The sequence below is a fragment of the Equus caballus genome, chromosome X (genome assembly GCF_041296265.1).
Source record: "Equus caballus isolate H_3958 breed thoroughbred chromosome X, TB-T2T, whole genome shotgun sequence".
Classification (NCBI taxonomy): domain Eukaryota; kingdom Metazoa; phylum Chordata; class Mammalia; order Perissodactyla; family Equidae; genus Equus; species Equus caballus.
Window position 1 is genome coordinate 105,819,218 of NC_091715.1, and position 19,662 is coordinate 105,838,879.

The 19,662-nt window shown below is 40.9% G+C and overlaps 1 protein-coding gene across 3 annotated transcripts in view; it reads right to left on the bottom strand.

Annotated features, from left to right (window-relative positions):
• Window positions 1-19,240, bottom strand: part of MORC4 (MORC family CW-type zinc finger 4) — a 48,793-nt gene extending 29,553 nt beyond the window's left edge. For 2 of the 3 annotated variants that reach the window (XM_023633901.2, XM_023633900.2), the window contains exons 1-8: window positions 18,851-19,240; window positions 18,663-18,735; window positions 12,824-12,956; window positions 8,104-8,321; window positions 6,997-7,144; window positions 4,581-4,713; window positions 4,128-4,256; window positions 1,021-1,140 (exon numbers count right to left, since the gene is read on the bottom strand). In XM_023633901.2, coding sequence (XP_023489669.1) covers window positions 1,021-1,140; window positions 4,128-4,256; window positions 4,581-4,713; window positions 6,997-7,144; window positions 8,104-8,321; window positions 12,824-12,956; window positions 18,663-18,735; window positions 18,851-18,952 — 1,056 coding nt within the window. In that variant the 5' untranslated portion in view covers window positions 18,953-19,240. Of the gene's footprint in view, window positions 1-1,020; window positions 1,141-4,127; window positions 4,257-4,580; window positions 4,714-6,996; window positions 7,145-8,102; window positions 8,322-12,823; window positions 12,957-18,662; window positions 18,736-18,850 lie in introns of all 3 variants that reach the window. The other variant, XM_070257966.1, reaches the window with a different exon arrangement.
• Window positions 19,241-19,662: the final 422 nt, after the last annotated feature.

Below are 19,662 nucleotides of genomic sequence, written 5' to 3' on the forward strand. Positions count from 1 at the left end.
TAGGGAACTGAAACCAAACTTCATCTGAAAAAAAAATTTAAGGATGCTATGTAATCATTACACTCTATTAAAGTAAACAATTTTTGTATATGTAGGCTACCAAACAACTACCGAAGAGTCAGACTTACAGTGATTGTTAATTACAAGTTGATACAAGAGATTTTTGCATTTAAAATCACTTTCTTATTCTTTAACGGAAGGAACTAAGTCAAGGTGTAATTAGACTGATACACATAGATGAATTGTACAAAGATGACAGAATAAGAAAAAGCAACAAAGGCTGAAAACTAGTGATCCTGGTCTAACATAACTTTGCCCTATGGTGTAACATAAAGTAGTTTATCATTCCTTGTGCTTTAACAATCTTATTTGTAAAACAGGAATGAATGGGATACTTGTCGATATATTACTACTTTAAATTGTATTAAAACATTAAAGGTGAAGGTAATATTTGTATAATTTGGTTTATAAAGTATTTTCACATAATTTATGCCAATTAAGTTTCTCAACCCTTTAAGCTGTAAGGTAGGCAGAGCAGGTAAAATTATTATTGTTGTTTCCATTTTACAGGTAAGGAAATTGAGCCTCAGAGAAATTAAATGATTTAGCCAAGGTTACACTGCTTGTAAGTGGAAAAGCCAGGACTCAAATTCTTGTCATCAGCCACTAAATTTTATGCATCTTCCGCTATGCCTTATTGTCTCCTCAAGAAAATAGAGTTCTCTTTAATAAACTGATACACATGGCAGAGTTGCTGGTGTTTTAATTCTACTTTTTACTAACAGCTACGTAGAAAATGTAATCAGTAAAGTTCCTGGTTTGATTAACATCTATGAAGAATGAGAAACAGAGTTTTTCAACACAAGATGGCTCACTGGTAACACAGAATTCCAGAATCAGATTTAACAACCATCAAAAGATGAGAGCACAAGCCATTAATGACTCTATCCCCTTGGCAAATTTTAAATCCTCTTCTTACTCTTTTCAGCCTTCTGTGACAAGGAAACATTAACCACTCACCTTCACCTGGCAGCCCACCTTCTCAAAGGACTTTATGAGTCGGTTGTTATGATACATCATTACTCCAAACTGGTTATTATTCTTGCAAGAGAACCCAAAAGTTATTTTCACCTGCTTATTCTGAGAAGACAATCATTAAGGACACAAACACCAGGGGCTTTAGCAGACAAAATGTTGTACTATATTATAGCAAAGAACATCAAACATCATTGAATGTAAATTGATACAACCGTTCTAGAGGGCATTTAAAAAATTTGTAGCAATAACTTTAAAAATATTCCTAACCTATGACAAAGTAATTCTCTTTCTAGGAATTTATCCTTCAGAAACAGTCAGCGAAGTCCATAAAGGTTTGAGTTACAGAGATTTATCAATTAGTTATAATGGCAGAAAAACATCAATTATTTAAATGTTTGACAATAAGGGAATGATTAAATAAATGTTGGTATATCTACATGGTCCACTATGCAGCTCTTTAAATTATGTCCTTGAAAAATATTTGGAAACATTAGGAAATGTTCCTAATATAATAACAAGCATTATCTAAAACAATATGTATATAAATATATACTTAGAAAAGACTGTAAGGAAACATACCAAAATATCATCAGTGATTTAAAAATTCACAAATAATCACAAAACATTTCTTAACCCTTGCTAGTTGCTCCGTTTGCTCCTAAGGTCTCCCAGGTTCTGGTAAGAGTTGTAAATGGTACAACACAAATTCACACAACTATAAGCAATAAGGTAAGTTCTGCCAATCATCTGAAACAACGAAAGCAAAAGCACCAAGAACAAAATCACCTTTAGCGGTAAAAGACAACGAACAGTCCTGTAGTAACACATTTCACAGGAAGAAGTTAACAAGCTTAGACAAGACGAAATTAAGAGAACTAATTATTATATGTAAAAGATGAATAATGATGAGTTTTTAACAAGTCCTACTCGATTTAAAAACCAACGTATGAGAGTGAGAAAGATAAAAGAGACAGAGAAATTGAGATTTTCGTTAAAACAAACACTAATAAATCTTCATGCACAAATGAGTTAAATGAAAAGTTATTTTTGTTACTTGTTCAAAAATTATCTCCGGGGCCGGCCCAGTGGCGCAGCGGTTAAGTGCGCATGTTTCACTTCAGCTGCCCGGGGTTAGCCGGTTCGGATCCCGGGTGCGGACATGGCACCGCTTGTCAAGCCATGCTGTGACAGGCGTCCCACATATAAAGGAGAGGAGGACGGGCACGGATGTTAGCTCAGGGCCAGCCTTCCTCAGCAAAAAGAGGAGGATTGGCAGTAGTTAGCTCAGGGCTAATCTTCATCAAAAAAAAAAAAATAATAAAAAAAAATAAAATAATCTCCATTGCGCTCTCTTTACAAGCTACTTGCATCAAATCCATGTGACAAATTAGTCAGATGTGATACAAAGACATGATACAAGTGAGTACATAGCACAGTAATGTTTGGCGCAGAACATATAACGTTCCAGGCTCCAGAAGCTCAAATCAAACCTCAAATAAGACCCTATTCTAACATGAAAACAAAGCAGGACAAAGTCCCACAAACAAACAAACCAAAACTCTATACTGCGAAATTAACATTTTAAAGATAAAGATGGTCAAATACTTCCCTCCTGTTGCACACCTGAAAAATTCTAAATTATGGTGTGAAGGGTACAATGGGGTAGGAGGTTCCTCAAACTACTATAAGGAGAGAGGACAAGAGGAGAGAAGAGGCCTTTGATAATTGAATAAATCAGTCAGCATCAATGATCTTGTTCCTCAGTGACCCAGGGAAATTTTGTCAGGGGTTTCATTTTACCCCTGCCTAAGGTGAATTCATTCAGCCCAAATTATAACAGGGGAGGGTAACTAGTTTAATGAGAAAGGGAGCTGAGAAGAGCTGAGAAACATATAGAATGATTACATAGGAGTTGCCATGATAGAAACTCACAAAAGAAAGAAACTGGAGACAAAAGTAAGGTATATCCTGAAACAGTAGTTGGAAAGCACTTCTTTAGACTGGCTTTGTTAAACCCATGGCACTAAGATCTTGGCCTATACACAGTAATATTTTAACTAATTTTCTGGTTTTGTTAAGTTGGGTTTGTTTAGGGCTTCTAAAAATTTTCCTGGAAGACAAAGTATGTGTTCCCCAAAAGGAGAAAATCAATCTGCTTATGAGTAACAACTACACAGCTGTTTTAAAAAGGGAATGACAATTCCTAATTTTTGGTCAGGGGAAAAAAGACAAAGCAAGCTAGACAACACTTTTGATAAAGCAAATAGAGTGTGAACATGTTTCTTGGGCCAAGAGCTGTGCTTAGTTACTAAAAAATAAATTACAAGAGCTATTCTTCATACCTGCTTATGTGTTCTCAGACTTTCAAAGATTTTTTTTGCCCAAAAAGCCATCAACAAAGATAGACCTAATTTCCATAGTTCATCTTAAGATTTTCTCAAGTGTTTGAAATCCGTTCCCAGTGCGGTGGAGGGTAAGTGAAAACGTGTAATTACTTCTCTGAGGGGCTGCCATTATGAGAAGTACTAGGAAATTCATGTCAAACCTGTTGAGGATTTATCTCACCCTAGAAAATCAACTTTTAATTTTTACTCTCCTAACTTCCATCAACATAAGTCTGGACTTGTTAAGACAAAAATCATACTATGTCCAAAAGATTAACAAATTCTAGTCAACATTTTGCTTATTTCAATCAGCGTATATATATAACAAACTTCCAGAACAAACCAAACAGTGTGGATTATTTCCTACAGCAGAGATCCTCAAATCTGGCTACTCATTAGCATCAGCTGAAGATTTAAAAATAAATATTTCCTTTAAAAAAAAGAGATTTCAGACTCTACTGAACCAGAATTTCCAAAATTTCAAGATGTTGTATTATTTTAATAATTTCCAGGTGATTTCTGATAAAACTGGTACACAGATTGGCAATTAAGAAATACCTCCTTAGAGTACACTATAATAGGATTTGTACTATAACACACATTTTTGAATTGGAAAAAGACAGGTTTTTGTTTTTCTGTGCCAACTTGGAAACCTAATCCTGAAACACAGAGGTCAGCTTCATGTAGTTGTAGTTGTAAGGATACTGTGAAGGTAGGTTTATATACATCATATCCTACATTGGCCAGGCTCTTGGCAATCATCTGGGTAGTCACCTTCTTTTGACGCAGAAAAATTTTCATTCGTGGCTTCATATATAGAATACCACAAAATGCCTATGGAACAGTGAAGGGAAAGTTATTATACAACATTGCCAGTCCTACTGCTATCCCCATAGAACACTGCCAGCAAACGAGATCTCTTCTGGGCAACGATTTGGCTCCATTTCTATACCTTGTTATACTATGTCAACTCACAGTCAAGTGCTGCTGACTACATTATTAGCTAAACTGTTTCAGTGGAGACAGTGAAAAGGAATCCTAGCACAAGGCTAAAAGGTTGTCATCTTTATATAACTAAGGTAAGATCTTGTTCTATAATATTTTCACATTACAGGAAACCTTACCTCTCACTGTTGAAGAAAAACCACTCTCACTCACCCGTAAAGAATACTCTGTTTCTGGCAGCTCACAGGTAACACCACCAGTCTCTTTTTCTTCTGTGCCAAAGTCTGATACCAGGATGTCATACTGATCTGTATCAAAGTCCAACTCAGACTTTCCATCTTTATTTCTGGGTAAAAGAGACAAGTACCAATCTAACAAAAACTGGCTCCAAAGGACAAAAATGCACTAGGAACCCAAGAGAAAAGAAACAATATGAGCCAAAATTCAGAGATCTATTTCCTTCCCTGACTACCAGTGCAAAGAAACTACAAACTACTTGGTTTGAAGATCACACAATATTTACAAATAGTTCCAGACTATACAAATCTACTCTGTTTCATGGAGGTGGTGATGCCAAGTACAGAAGGAAAGAAAAAAGGGGAAGGTGGGAATGTCTGTGATCTGATAAATCAAATGAACGTCAGCTATCCTTGAAGCAGGATCTTAAAATAGATCCCAACTTTCTGGGTATTGCTGGGTAGGTCATTCAACATCATTTTCCCCAACTGAATAAACAGATGAATCAAAACTTACATCTTCTAACTTCAGCAATAGTATAAGGACTAATGAGATACCAAGATTTCCTCAGATCTAATCCTATTTCTTAGAAGGAAAAAAAGGTTGCTATAGAAACAGCATATATTTGTTAGTCCTCTAGAATATCATTTATGGAATTATCATTTAAATATAATAGTACTTATATTCCTAAGGACATTTCTTCTTCTCAGAATCCTTTTGGGCCACTTGGCTTTGGTCCATCCCAAGATCCTGAGCTACATCACTGACAAAGTGCCAGAGAAAAAAGGCCAAACCCATCTTTGTTCCTGGAAAAAGCGCAAAACAAATGATGGGTTATAGAGAAAACATATATGTCAGAACAATAGTTCTCAAAATTTGTTCTGTGGAACAGTAGTCCCCCAAGATACTCTTAAATAAGAACTAAAGAAATAAAGAAAGGTTGTATAATCGAATAAAACTGAGAAACAATTCCTGGCTTTCCGAGTCACCTCAAGGTCTGGTGACACCTCCCTCATACTTCAGGCTTCACAAGCTCAGAAATGCTGTGTTGAAAATGTAGCTCCTTCTTCAGGGCTGGACCAGAGCCACTATTAAAGCCCAAGTCATTATAATAGTATATTCTGGATTTTCCGGGATAATCTTGATTCTTGCTATCCCATCCCACTCTAACACATGTACTCTGAGGAGGGTTCCTGTCCTCCCTGGCCCTCACCATTCACCATCCAGGGAAAAGAGGTCTGCAGAGACATTTTTTGAATTGGGAAATACTGCGTACTATATTGCTCTCAAATATTTTCAGTGCATATTGAAATAACGTTAGTATACTAAAGCCTCTGAGAAGCCCTGCAATAGAGCAACGTGGTAAGCTTTGTTTAAGCCAACTTTTCCCAAAGTTATTTGGGAATCCTTTCATTTACATAACACCTAGTACCATATAACGCAGAGACAATGTATAAAGAAAAAAGTCTGATTAATGTGTTTAAATCACTGGAATACCTCAGGAAAAAAGACTCTTTAAAATATAAATTATATTACTTGGGATTTTCCCAGAAGGACACAGGAAGATCTGTTTCCAATGTGTAAAAAAACCTTACTTTTTTTCTTTTTAATTGAAAGTACTCTCTATATAAACCAGCATGGTTTTTATGTAAGTTTTACCCAGCTAAGAAATGAGGCGAAATACTTGACCTAAGGAGAAAAAGAAGAATGAATGTACTGGATACTCTATTCTACTAAACGTAAGAGTAGTACCTCTACCTTATATTAAAGGTTTTTAGGTTTTACAGTGGACACTGTTAAATGTATTCCATTTGACAAGCCAGGATTAAACAAATGATGTACCCTAGAGTATTTCTAGACTGTTTTATCAGCTCTAAACACATGACCTCAAGCCAGCCTCACTATAGGTCAAATTTATCTGCTTCAAAGATTTTTTCTACTTCTAATCCAGCTACTAGGAAAGCACTAATACAGAGATTCTTATTTTTAAAGATCATGTTGTGCTTTTTAACCCTAATTTCTCTTTCTCATATTTCATTTTCATTGTCAAATAGGTAAAATAACTATCATTTACCTATCTCAAAACAGTGTCCATGAATAGAAAATAGATATTTATAATGGATTCTCAAGATTTCAGAACAATGCTGAACTGTTGTGATTGTGGCAGTAGCCTCAGGATATGCATGCCTCCACCTTATCAAGCTTCACATTTTACCAATAAGACCACCATCTTGAACAGAGCTGTGGTTCTAGAAAGTTAAGGAAAGGTATGCAATAAGGTACAAATATGTATCAAAATGTATCTACTCTGCTTCTCTAGAGAGATTTACTAAAATGTGCTTTACCATACTACCTGTGCTTATTAGAATCCATCGCCCTTAGCATACTATACCTGCGGATGTTCCAAATGAGAACACGAGTGCCTTTTTTGCCTGGGATGGCATCAAACTGGGACAGCAGTTCATTTTCACTGTTGAAAATTGAATAGTTCAAGATGGCTTCTAGGCTGGGCAAGGAATCCTCAGTAATAATCATTTTTTGTAAAACCAAATACAGTCAAAGAAAAATTAATATCTTAAGAGGATGCTATCAGGAAGATCTGTCTTTTGGGTTCCACGTACAGACAAAATACTCACATATACCATAAGGCATGGGCATTACTGCTACAGAAGAAAGGAAAGGGGGAAAATGGAGAAAGGTTGTAGAGACAAACACCAAAATTAGTCATCCCTGCAGGATACAGCTTCAAAGACATACTGTAAACAAAGAGTCCCATACCGTCATATGTTGCTTAATGACGGGGCTATGTCCTGAGAAATGTGGCATTAGGTGATTTCATGGCTGTGTGAACACCCTAGAGGGTACCTACACAAACCTAGATGGTATAGCCTACTACACACCTAGGCTATGTGGTACTAATCTTGAGGGACCACCGTCGCATATGTGGTCGGTAGTTACTGAAACATCGTTATGTAGCCCATGACGGTATCTAAGAAATAGATCAAAGGCTGAATTTTTAGATTCTTTGAAAGCAATGAGTTCAGACTTTACTGCTATACTGCTTGGGTCCGACAACCTGGTGTCTAACAGGAATAACAGCTTGTCCGGGTATAGGGAAATGAGCTATTCTGCTATCAGATACGCTGATGAATAGTATGTTTCTAGGAGTATGACGCAAATGTAGCTACCCTTAAGGGGAAAAACAGAGAAGGACCGAACTTTACCATGGGAGTGGGGGTGGGGGAGAGATATACTATATAATCAAATTGCATAACAATGAAAATTCCAATATAACAAAAACTTTTCTGTGCTTGTCAATTGTCCACTCATTTTAAAAATATTTAATAGGATGAAATTCCAGTTAAATTTAAGACAGTTGAATACCTCTTTAAGTACGAAAATTTCTGTTAGCTGGATTTGACCTGAAGAAAGAGTTTCTATCAAAAGAGTCAGATTAGACTAATTTTTAACCAACATTCTCCACTTCCAGAAAGGATATTGTTTTGCTGGTTGAACGGAACAATTGGTACAATAACTGCCTGGGCCTGGACACATTCCAGATAGGTCTGTGATAGGAGTCCAACAGTGAGAGTACCCCCATTCTTGGTGAAGACAAGGGCATCCTTTCCTAGCCGCATGGAGCCTGACTTGAAACCATTACCAAAGACCCCGATGGGACACTGGCTCTTCTTTATTACTTTATCTGTGAAGCCAAAGCTGTAATTACACAAGAAAAAAGAAATCAGAAAAAAAAAAGAAATCAGAAAGGTAAAAAGCACCCCAAGACAGGTGACAGGCAGAATGTTTGGCTTACAAATGAAGAACACTTGTAAAAAGTCCTTCTTTTTTTCTTCCTTTTGTTATTTTTGGCCAGAACTGTTAAGTTAAAAACATAGGAAATTACTATGGGGTAACAGGACTGATTTTCCTATGCGTTTTGTGTGCACATGAACACTTCCACTACAGTAGAGTCACATGTTACAAATGTAAAGGTGGCTTCTTTTCACTAACAGAGACAGCTGGAGAAGGCCACAGGCAGTTGCCTTTCTTGTCTAGATAAAATGGCTGATTGCTAACAGTAAAGTTAGGGTAAGGTGAAAAGCGTGGTTATCTCAGCATACACCGTAAGAAGGTAACAAAAGTACCAGATGGTGGCACTGGTCAGAGGTACTACAGTAGGCATCCCCTAACCTGGTTATATCACCCTCTAGAAATCCGAAAGTCAGAAGTCATATATCCTGACGATTTCAACTCTCCCCCCAAAGGATAACCCTTCCAATTCTTACCCTCTGCTCCATCTGCTGGGACAGTTCATTGGAATGTCGCCAAGGGATAAAAATAGGTAGTTCTGCCTCTGAATATCAGCAAACAGCTGCAGCATAAAGTTTCTCTTGTTCTAATAAGGGCCTTTCACTCAGTCACCTCAACAATCTACAGCCCCTTAGATCAGCTTAATGTAGGAGCCAGATCCTTTCCCATTCTGATTTCTTCCATTCAAACCCACAATAAAATAATAGAAACAAAAAACTGAAAGACATGAAATCTAGAAAGTGATGATTATCTTCCTCATATATATCTTCCCTCACCACAAATAAAACTAATTTTAAAGGTTGTTTCTTTTCAGATTGACTAAGTTTACAACGCTGTACACTACTATTCATTCAAAAAATATTTACTAAGTACCTACTATGTGCCATGCATTGTGTTAAGCACTGGAGACACAACTGTTCATAAAAGAGACAAGAGTCTTGCCCTCGTGGCTTACAGTCTAAGGAAGGATTCTGCATATTACAGATTAGATGCTTCTACAACATCAATAAAATAGACACTCTATATGACATGGTGGAGCGGCTTGGCCTCGGCGCTTACTCTTTTGAGCAGGACTGAAGTGCCTGGTTTCCACTTCCTGAAGGCCGTGGTTTGTGTTTACTCCCTATGAAATGGGACCACCTTTTAATTTTCTATTTCAAAGTGTCATACAGTGATACCATTATGTCCTTCTAGAGTAGACACTTTACAGGAGCTTTGTGTAGCCTACAGATAAATCTAGCCACAGAAAAAGGCAATTTCTAGGGCACTGGTTTCTTTGAAAATACCAAAAGAGCATGGAGTTTCCGCTGTCTATGGGCCTTAGTATTCCAGGAAATAAACTTACAGAAGTTGGTAAGATTCAGGCATTCCTATTCCTCTTGTGGAAGAATTGGCTAGAAAAGATGGGGTCATTATGAGGATTAAATTATATACTGTATACACAATATATTATAAATTATAAAGTAGTATTCAAACTTCAATTTTAAACTAACTCTAGAAGTCACTCTGAGAACTGTCATGTGCTGTCATCTACCTCTACTTCAGATCCAATGTCATATCTAAAACTCAGGGCTCTTCATAAATAGTAATCCTATGTACCACGTGAAATGAATTTGTATGGTTATTTGGACTTGAACCTTCTCTAATGCCACAAAAGCTTCACTTAGGTGGTCAAGGGAAAGTGGTGAAAATAGGGAGACTCTATTACTCCCTTAATGTCCTAGACATTCCTGCCTCTTCTGCTGTCATCTCTTTTCCCCTTTCTAAGTATAAACCCCTGTTGTGTTACTTAGTTTGGGGAGACCAAATGACTATATAAGGCTGAGAAAATAAGTAACAGGGCAGAGCTGGAACCAGAAATGGAAAAGAGTAAGAATAATGAGAAGAGAGCAGCTGCAAGCTCCCGAGGTTGTCATTGTTATGTTCCACTTAACTCTTCCTGGATGTTCTTTTATTCCACTTACCTTCCGTATTAGGTACTCTATTTAACTAAAAATTGCAGAATGAATGCCAGATAGCAAACAACTACCTAAAATAAAAGCCCTCACAATAAATAACAGAATTGTAGGAAGGAATTTTATATAGTTTGGCATAGCTCACTAACTTCCAACTTATTTCCTAATGTTGATACACCAAGGAGGCCTGGACACCAGCTCTTTGAGTAGCATCCAGGAAGATAGCAGCTTGCTCCCTAGTTCCTTAAAATGTCAAGATTCTAGAATCTAGAGAGGTAAATTTGAGACTCTGACCAATGAAACAAACCTTAGCAAATGCATGGACATACAAGGACAGGCACTACTGTTTCCTAGATATACTGGTGATGTAACATGTCATATGAAAGAATAAAAGCCTGCTAAGCACACTATTATTCTCTGGCTATTGTTTTAGAAGAAGAGACCTCTAGGAAATGCACTTCTGAGCAGAGGTAGCAAATTACTTTCAATTCGTGAATTGTGGCTGCTTTTAATCCCTGAACTTTGAAAGAGGTTTTCCACCTTGCTGAAAAAGGCAGCTGAATATATGGACTAGCTGATTCACAGGCTGTCCCCAGAAGCTAAAGAGAATTAACTGTGGACCGTAAATGAATTTAATGATAGGTTTTTCCTTTTTAATTTGATTTTCATAGGCTTCTATATTTATGGGAGAAACTGTCGCTGGAGTTACATAACTATTTTATTAGCCTGAAAATAGGAAGAGTAGCATAAAGAGTTGGAAAATGTAGATAGGATTATTATAAATGTTATAGGTCAAATAGAATTTCTGTAGGCTTAATAATTTTGCATAATTACCCCTACTATTTTTTTCCAAATATGAAAGCAATATGCCCCCAAACCAAAACCAGAAAAATTAATATACTTAATAATAATTTTCAAAGCTACCTCTAAAGTTCAATTATTTATAAAGAAACTGTGGTAAGTGGAATGCTTGGCTAGAAGTTAGGATTGGACTAAATGATCTCTTTTAAATAAATGGATCTCATAGCTGATTCAAGTTTAAGAAATGATCACAAAATCTAGTTACGTATACATTAATCCAGGACTCATCAAAAAGTTCTCTAAATTTTGTTTTTCAAAGATTGGCACCTGAGCTAACATCTGTTGCCAATCTTTTTTTTTTTTCTTCTTTTTTTCCCCCAATCTTCCCAGTATATAGTTGTATATTTTAGTTGTGGTCCTTCTAGTTGTGACACATGGGACGCTGCCTCAACCTGGCCTGATGAGCAGTGCCATGTCCGTGCCCAGGATCCGAACCCTGGGCCGCCGAAGCGGAGTGCACGAACTAAACCACTCGGCCACGGGGCCGGCCCCTCAAACATTCTTCTAATTATGAGGGTCTGAGACATAAGGTACACAGACTGCTGAGGGGGAAAACACAAGCAAATTTATAACTGGTTATGCCCAAATTTCATTTCTTTTCTTTGATGGATCAAAGGGATTTCCCTACAAATAGGGTTAGAGAATTAGGATACCCTCAAACAGAACTACAACCAAATGAATGTTTTCCATTTTATAGTTCGGACCCTTTTCCCTCCTCCACAGCACCTCTCCACTGGCACTCATGTTTCACGCACTAGTTCAGGAAGCCACACGGAGAGTAATCAACCTCATCTGCTAAAAAAGGAAGAGGGAAGGAAGGAGTTGAGGAAACACTCATCTTCCACTGAGTGATATGTGAAGACAATAAAGTACAAACTTTCATTCTCAACTACAAACCTTTTTAAGTAATTAAATGAGTTGAAAGTGGCAACAGAAATCTAACTGCCTCAGCAGTTAGAAAAGAGAATTTCCTAACTTTGCAATTCTACTGCAAAACCTTCAAAGATTATATGTATGAATGCCTTCTATTTATCCTTCATGGGGCTTGATGATACCCAGGCACATTCATGGTTCTAATCCACAAATTGTCCCCAACTCCACTACTTATGATCAAGAGTTGGTTTAGCTTAATATAAACTGGAGAAGGTCTCAGGCCCGTGAAGGCCTCCAGGTCTTTACACTCGCTGTTCTCTTTGCCTGAACTCTCATCCCTTGCCCCTTGCTAAGTCTTTACCTTGTTCAATTCTACCACTCATCCTTCCATCTCAGCTTCAATATCACTTCATCTAAGAGGTTGTTCCTTACCTCCTGGAGCAGACTGGGCTCCTCTGCTGACTTATCCCACTGCCTCCTACACTTTCCTATCATTGTACTAATCATTTTCTATTATGATTACTGCTGAATCACCAGCTAGACTGTAAGTTCTGTGAGGGCAAGAACAGTGTCTATTCCATAACCAGTGCCCTGGCACATAACAGATGTTCAATAAATATTTGTTAAATGACTAAAGGGAAAGTAAAATATTAAAGAAAATTATTAAGCGTTAAAGAAACTTTCATGAACTCAAGAGAAAAAGAATGAATACATTTTTACCTGAGCATTCGGTGTAGTTTATGAGGTGTCATCCCACATCCATCATCGGTAAAGGTCAAACAAGACTTATTCTTGACCTCCTCAACATCTATAAAGACCGTCCTGGCGGATACATCTGGATCTACAGCATTATCTGCAAAAGGTAGAAATCTGTGATATTAGATCTCTTTTTCCAATATTCGACTAAAATCTCTAGTTCAGTGCCCCTAGGAGGATATACACTGTCCTTTATTCTCTCCACACGGATGTTCCGGAAGGTGAACAGGGAGCATTAATGGTAGTGCACTTACTAGGTTACAGGGAACAACAGACATAGTGGCAGATGGGGTTATGAAGCTGATTTCTAGATTTCACAGAATGACTGATCTGCAATCTGCTTTTCTCCTTATAAACTTTGGGGTCTCTTGGAAAAATAACTCCTCCTATATACAAAGCATTTTGCTCCATTTTTATCTTATTACTTCTTGTACCTTACCCACTTTACTGCTCATGAGCACATACAGTAAAGGGTAGCTATTGAGAAGAGCTGAATCGGCAATTTTGGTACAAATAGATGCATATTACACACATTACAGTTTATTTGTGAAAATTTTATTTTCTATTTTTTTACATCACCTCCTCTGTTAAAGAACACATATTATCATGATCCCTGTTTACAGCCTAAGAGGCACTGAAAGAGTCAGAGGTTAAAATCAAAACATTTAATTGCCTGCCTGGATCCCAGTGATGGTAACCGGCACGCTTAGAGAAGGAGTGATTCTGCTTAGGTACTCTGCAACAGCCTTAAAGGTGAGGCTGTCCAACTCTCATTAAATGGAGAACATGGAATTAAAGTAGAAAAAAAATACATAGGAAGTTTCACCTTTCCTCCTGAGTTAGGTCTTCATAACAGGTTAATTATTTAAGACTCCAAAGACATCAAATATAGCCATATTCTAACATATATGCTATGCCCACAACCCCAGGGATGCCACTGTCTAGAGGCCATATCTTTTTGCCACAGGCACCAGTTTACATAATTGTCAGTCACTGACACATGTGGTGCAAAAGTCTCATTAGGGCTCACCGGCCCGAGTGGGAGGGCAGTTTGTGCCGCCTGTTGGATAGGTTCCTTAAGCACTTCTGTGTCTACCAGCTCTTTGAGCAAGACAGAGATGTTCCCGTCCACCCACTTCCTTTTCCCTGGCATCCTATACCGCCTCACTGATACCACGTGGCTGGGCTGAGAGAGCCGGGTGGGGTCCTGGTTGCATACTCATCTTACCACCACTGTTCAAACTGCGGCACTTCTCTACTGGGAGCATCCCTTACAAGCAAGGGCAGTACAGGCAAACCTCAGTTTATCGCGTTTTGCTTTATTGCACTTTGCAGATATTTTGTGAAGGGCAAGACCCTCCACCAGCAAAAAGATTATGACTTGCTGAAGGCTCAGATGATAGTTAGCATTTTTCAGCAATAAAGTATATTTTAATTAAGGTATGTACATTGTTTTTTAGACATAACGCTATTGCACATTTGACAGACTACAGTAGAGCGTAAACATAACTTTTATATGCACTGGGAAACCAAAAAATTCATCTGACCCATTTTATTGCAACATTCACTTTATTGCGGTGGTCTGGAACCCAACCCACAATATCTCTGTATTACACATATTCAAAATGAAACTTTTTACAATACAATTAACAACATCAGTTACAATCACTTCGATGTATGGAATGTCCATCCAATAAAACGAGGCACAATTTCAAGGGCCACAATGGTACTGCCAGAGCCACTGATAAAACCGTCACTGCTTGTAACCTGGCAAAGTCGCAACAGCAGTCTGGCATCCCCAATAGCCCCAGAAGGGGGTTAAGAGGTCTGATACAGTCAATACTTAAGGACCAGGTGGAGCCAAAGCCCTGTGTCATGTAGCAAATCAAGTGAGCCAACTTTTGGCAGAAATTATAAGTTTGATATGCAATAGTGGCTTTTTCAGAAATACAGAGTTTTACTTAGTACAAGAGGCAGCAGTTTGTCTTTAACTGACAGAAGGATTCAGCATTGTGAAGCTGCTTACATTGTTTGAAGAAAGTATTTGGCAAGCAGGCCCTGAATTGTTGCAGGACCTATCAGTCACTCCTGCTGGCAGCAAGCCAGGGCCATTGAGATTGATACCTTGAACTTGTCAACCAACAGGACATCATTTCTACTTTGAAAACTTGGGACACAGATGAATTTTTCTAACACTTTATGAACATTCATGATTCAAACACATAACACACATCAATTCCAATTCTGCATTTATACGACACATTCAATGAATCAGCTTGCAGGCTTCTCACAAAATTACTTTTACTCTTTTCCTCTCTACAGCAAATTCTGTCCAAACTTTACTAGGTGCCTTTTTACAGGAACACACCAAAGAGCTTTAATACAGGCACTTCAGGAGTTACGAAGTAGCTGCCAGGAGTAGCTAGACATTTTATGTTCTTGGCTGGAAGCGGTGGAGTACCGGAGGGAGGGGGCCCACAAGAGGCCAGGGTCAGCTGGAGCAGCAGGGAACAAGAGATCAGCCGGCAGGCAGTGAGCACAGCTCTGCGCTTACTTCCAGTTTTAAGTGGCCTTTCACTTGGCCTCAGTAAATGAAGTTATAATAATAACACGGTCGACTTCAACGTATGAACTTAGAGTAATCAGGCACCAATCTGGCGGCTGGTTTCGATTCTACCTCTTGCTGTTTAACCTTCCAAAAATTTATCAACACACAGCACATGCTATTAGATCCCAGGGAAACTATCTTCTTCCATGGCCTGGCCTACCCAGCCTATGAGCAGGTAGGACAGCGAGAGAACCCCTACTCCCTCCCCTCGCCCACTTACGCAAGAGCTGCACTACCAGATCCCAAGGAGTCTTCTCTCTCCTAACCCGGCCCATGCTATCCTTAGTGGGAGGACCCTATCCTACCTCCCCTCACCCACCACTCAGGCAAGAGCATGAGAAACCAGATCACACGGAATCTCTCTTATCCCCTAAGCTGGTGTACCCGACCCCTGGTCTTCTGAAAAAGCGCTGTAACACAAGCCTCATACGTCATCAGAACCTGGGAGGCAATGAGAAACTGTCCCATGACAGCCTCCCCGAAGAGACAGGATGGCAAGTGGGAGATGGCTTTGAGGCTCCCCTACTCCAGGAAGATGGCCTATGTGGACTCCTGCAAGGTCACTGGGGCCAAGGTGCTGCCCTACAGACATTCTGCAAGCATCTAAAAGTATTCTTGTCTAAAATTAAGGTCATCATCTTTCTGACACAACCCTATTGTTCTTCCTCTGTTCTCTCTATATACACACAATTGAAATGACCACAAGTTTGAAATTTCAAAGTTTTTATCCCTCCCTGTCTTTTACTCTATACATCCCTAGGCGCTCTCCCATCTCGCTATTTCTACTCCCACCGTCAATTTCTTAGTTGACAGGGTTTATTCCCTCTCATCTGGATTACTGCGATAACCTCCTAACTACTCTTTCAAAGCCACGTCTCCTTCTTCTCCAATCCATCTTACACATCGCTGCAAGATTAACTTTCCTGGAGCACATGACCATAATACTCCCCTGCTCAGAAAACTTACAACTAAAAGGCCAAATACCCAAGCCTCGGGGTCACATCCCGGTCCCAGTTCACCTTTCTAACCTCATTCCCTACTTGGTATTTAGAATAAAAAGATCTGTGTTTGAGTCCTGGATCTGCCACTTACTAGACACGTAACCTTGGAAAAGCCAACTGAATTCTCTGAGCCTCTGCATCCTTATCTGCAGGATGATTATAATAATAATGCTGTTTACCTCAAAGGCTAAAGCTAAAAACGTATTTGGAAAAGCTCTTTGTAAACTCTCCAGAGACCTATAGAGTTGACTATTTGTGAACTCTATGCTCTAATTAAACTCAATTACCCAGTATTCTTCATGCCTTTGTTCATGCAGTTGTTCCTTTTGCCTGGAATGCCCTCCCCTCCCTTCACCCAGATCCACATGCCCCAATCCTTCAAATCTCAGCTCAAATGTCACCTTCTCTACAAAGCCTTTCCTAATTCTCTTCCTGGTTAGCTGAAGTCATCCCTCCTTTCTCTGAACTCCCACAGCACTAGATGAGTATATCTTTGCTGATATATCCCTTTCTATTTTGTTGTTATACAAAGCATATACTTCCTGTACCTATTTTCTCTCCCCTACTAGAAGGGTGAATCTGTGTTGTATTCATTTTTGTACCTACCACGGTGGCCTTGCCCACAGTGAGTGCTCAATAAACATTTACCGAATGAATGATTCACTAGAAAATTAATGCATAAGTGAAGGAGAAAACTGTTGAAGGAAAACTTGAAATGAAAGCTTTGGATTACCAATTAACACTGTGCTTTCCCTCTTTCTTGTTATTAATATGACTACAAATAGTCGTGATTTGGTTTTAAAGTCTGTATGTGTGTGTGCATGTATGTAACACACACACATACTTGCACTCATATGGAACATCTTGGACAAGGCTTAGGTTCTTTAGGTTAATGCTTGAAACAAAAATCATACATATTCAAAATTACAAATGATACACTCTTTAAATCCCCCATAAAGTTCAGTATACAACATAGGTACAAACAGTTTTGCACAGTGCCACTGTGAGGGAACAACACGTTTCTGTCTCCCATTTCCCACTAAGTAAACCGTTACTTTGCCCTCTCTTTTTTCTTTTTTGTAAGTTACATGCACACAGACCTCATTCTACTGTGCAGTGTTTCACTCAGGCATGGTGCAAAACCTTAAAGATACAGTCCTTCTTCTCTAGAATTCAAAAGGCATCCGTGTCACTTTCTTTCCTGCACCTTCTAATGAACAGTCACACATACTGCGAGCATGCTGTGTTATGGTCAAACTGATCATCCAAGTTCCCTGTCATCCTTCCAAGTAACTCTCCTCACCATCTCCTCCTGCTGCCTACTGACTTCGTGCCCAAAGCAACTCACGCTGCACAGCCACAGTGATTGCTTAAGCAGGGGCTGGGGCTCATTTTGGGAGCTTGGAAACTATTTTCAAGATTTTGTTCTGTGCTACCTTGCCCCATAAATCTCTCTCCCCTCTCCCAATTTCGGAAACATTTATGATATGCTCCGGATGCTGCTGCGTTTTGTCCGGGAATGCTGTTCTTCTTTGCTTTCCACATAGCATTTAGCACACTACTGCAAAAGCTGGTGTACTTGGCTTCAAGGGATCAACTGAAAACGCTTTAAAAGCAAACATCGGTGGAGCGAGAGGTTAAGTGCTCAGTATTCATTCCAGCGGTGTGAGGGCGCTCGTGGACCACGGACCCAGCCCTCCGCAGTCGCAGGGAGCCAAATGCACTCGTGTCATCTCTTAAGAGATGTCCCATCATTCCCAGACTCTCTAGTCCCAAAAGTTAAAGAACTCCGTTTTCCAGACCTTTCCCCATGACCCTCCCAGGTCCTCTACAATGCCCCTTGGCTACCTGGGCGGCCTCTGTCGGTCACCAGTCCCCGCGGGGCCCAGGTGCCTTGGGGCCCGGTATTTTTATGCATCTCCTTTTGATTATTAACTAGGCTATCCTGGAGTGCCCGGAACATCACGAGCCAGAGAGAAAAGCCACACGGCAGTCGCAACTCTTCGGACACACCTTGTTTGCTCAGCCTCATTCGCGGAACTCCGGCCCCGGCAAGACAGCCGCCCCCTCCTGCGCCGGCGGAGCCCCCAGCCCGGCCCGCCCCGCGCGGCTCGCACGTTCCTCTCGCGGCCGCGGCCCCACGCTGGCACCGCTGCCTCGGGCGATCGCGGCCAGGCCCGCCCTCGCCACTCACCTAGCAGCTCCGCGATGGCACTGAAGGGTCGCGTGTGGCTGCTGGAGTTGCTCTGTAGGTAGCGGGGGCTCATCTGGGGGCGAGAGAAGGGCCCGTCCCGCGTGAGGCCTCGGCCCGCCGGGCCCTCCCCACGCGACCCCCGCAGCCCCGGGGCCCGCGCGCGTCCGCCCCCTCGGCCCCCGACCTACCGTGCTCAGGCGGATCCCGAAGGCCTGCGGGCCGCCGCCCGGCCGGGCCAGCGCACTCCCCGGCGCGCCCGGGCCCGCGGGGGCCCCTCGGTACAGGAGCATTTTTTTGGCCGCCACGATACTCGCTGGCCGCCGCCGGACTCCTCGGCCGGCCGTCCCGGACTGGCCCCGCTCCCTGCCACCCGCCGCGGCGGCCGCCGTCCGGCCGGCCTGCCCCGCTCCCACCGCAGCTGGCGGGGCGGGGCGCGCAGCCACCTGTCCCGGGCGGGAGGGGGAGGCCGGAGGAGGCGCGCGGCCCCGCCCTGGCAGCACCTCTCCCGACCCGCCGACTGCCGGCGGCCTCCCTCGGCCGTACGGAAATATGGCGACCTCCTGACAGCCGCTCCTCGCTCCCCGCCCCTCATTAATTCTTGGCGTTTGCCATAGGCCGGGCGGCCGGGCGGGAAAGCGCGGGGGAGGGGGCGGGGGCGGGGCGGGCGGGCGGGGAGGGATTTCTGGAACAGAGTCCCAGTTAGGCGGCATGACTAACGGGCAGGATAAGACAAGTCTTACAAGGTCTAAAAACTGCAGTTTTGCTATCTGGGAAGATAGCAGGATCGCGTGATGGGAAAGCATTCTAACGACTCTGGGTCAAATGCCTCCAGAAGCACCCAGAACTTTCTAGAAGGCAATTGGCAAATCCTCTCCAAAGCTTTGCCAGCGTGCAGGGAGGCTGTTTATAAAAGAAGAAATTGGAATGCACTTAAATACCCCAAAATAGGAGATTTGTTAAGTTATGGAGTATCCATAAAATGAAATACCACGCAGTTCTT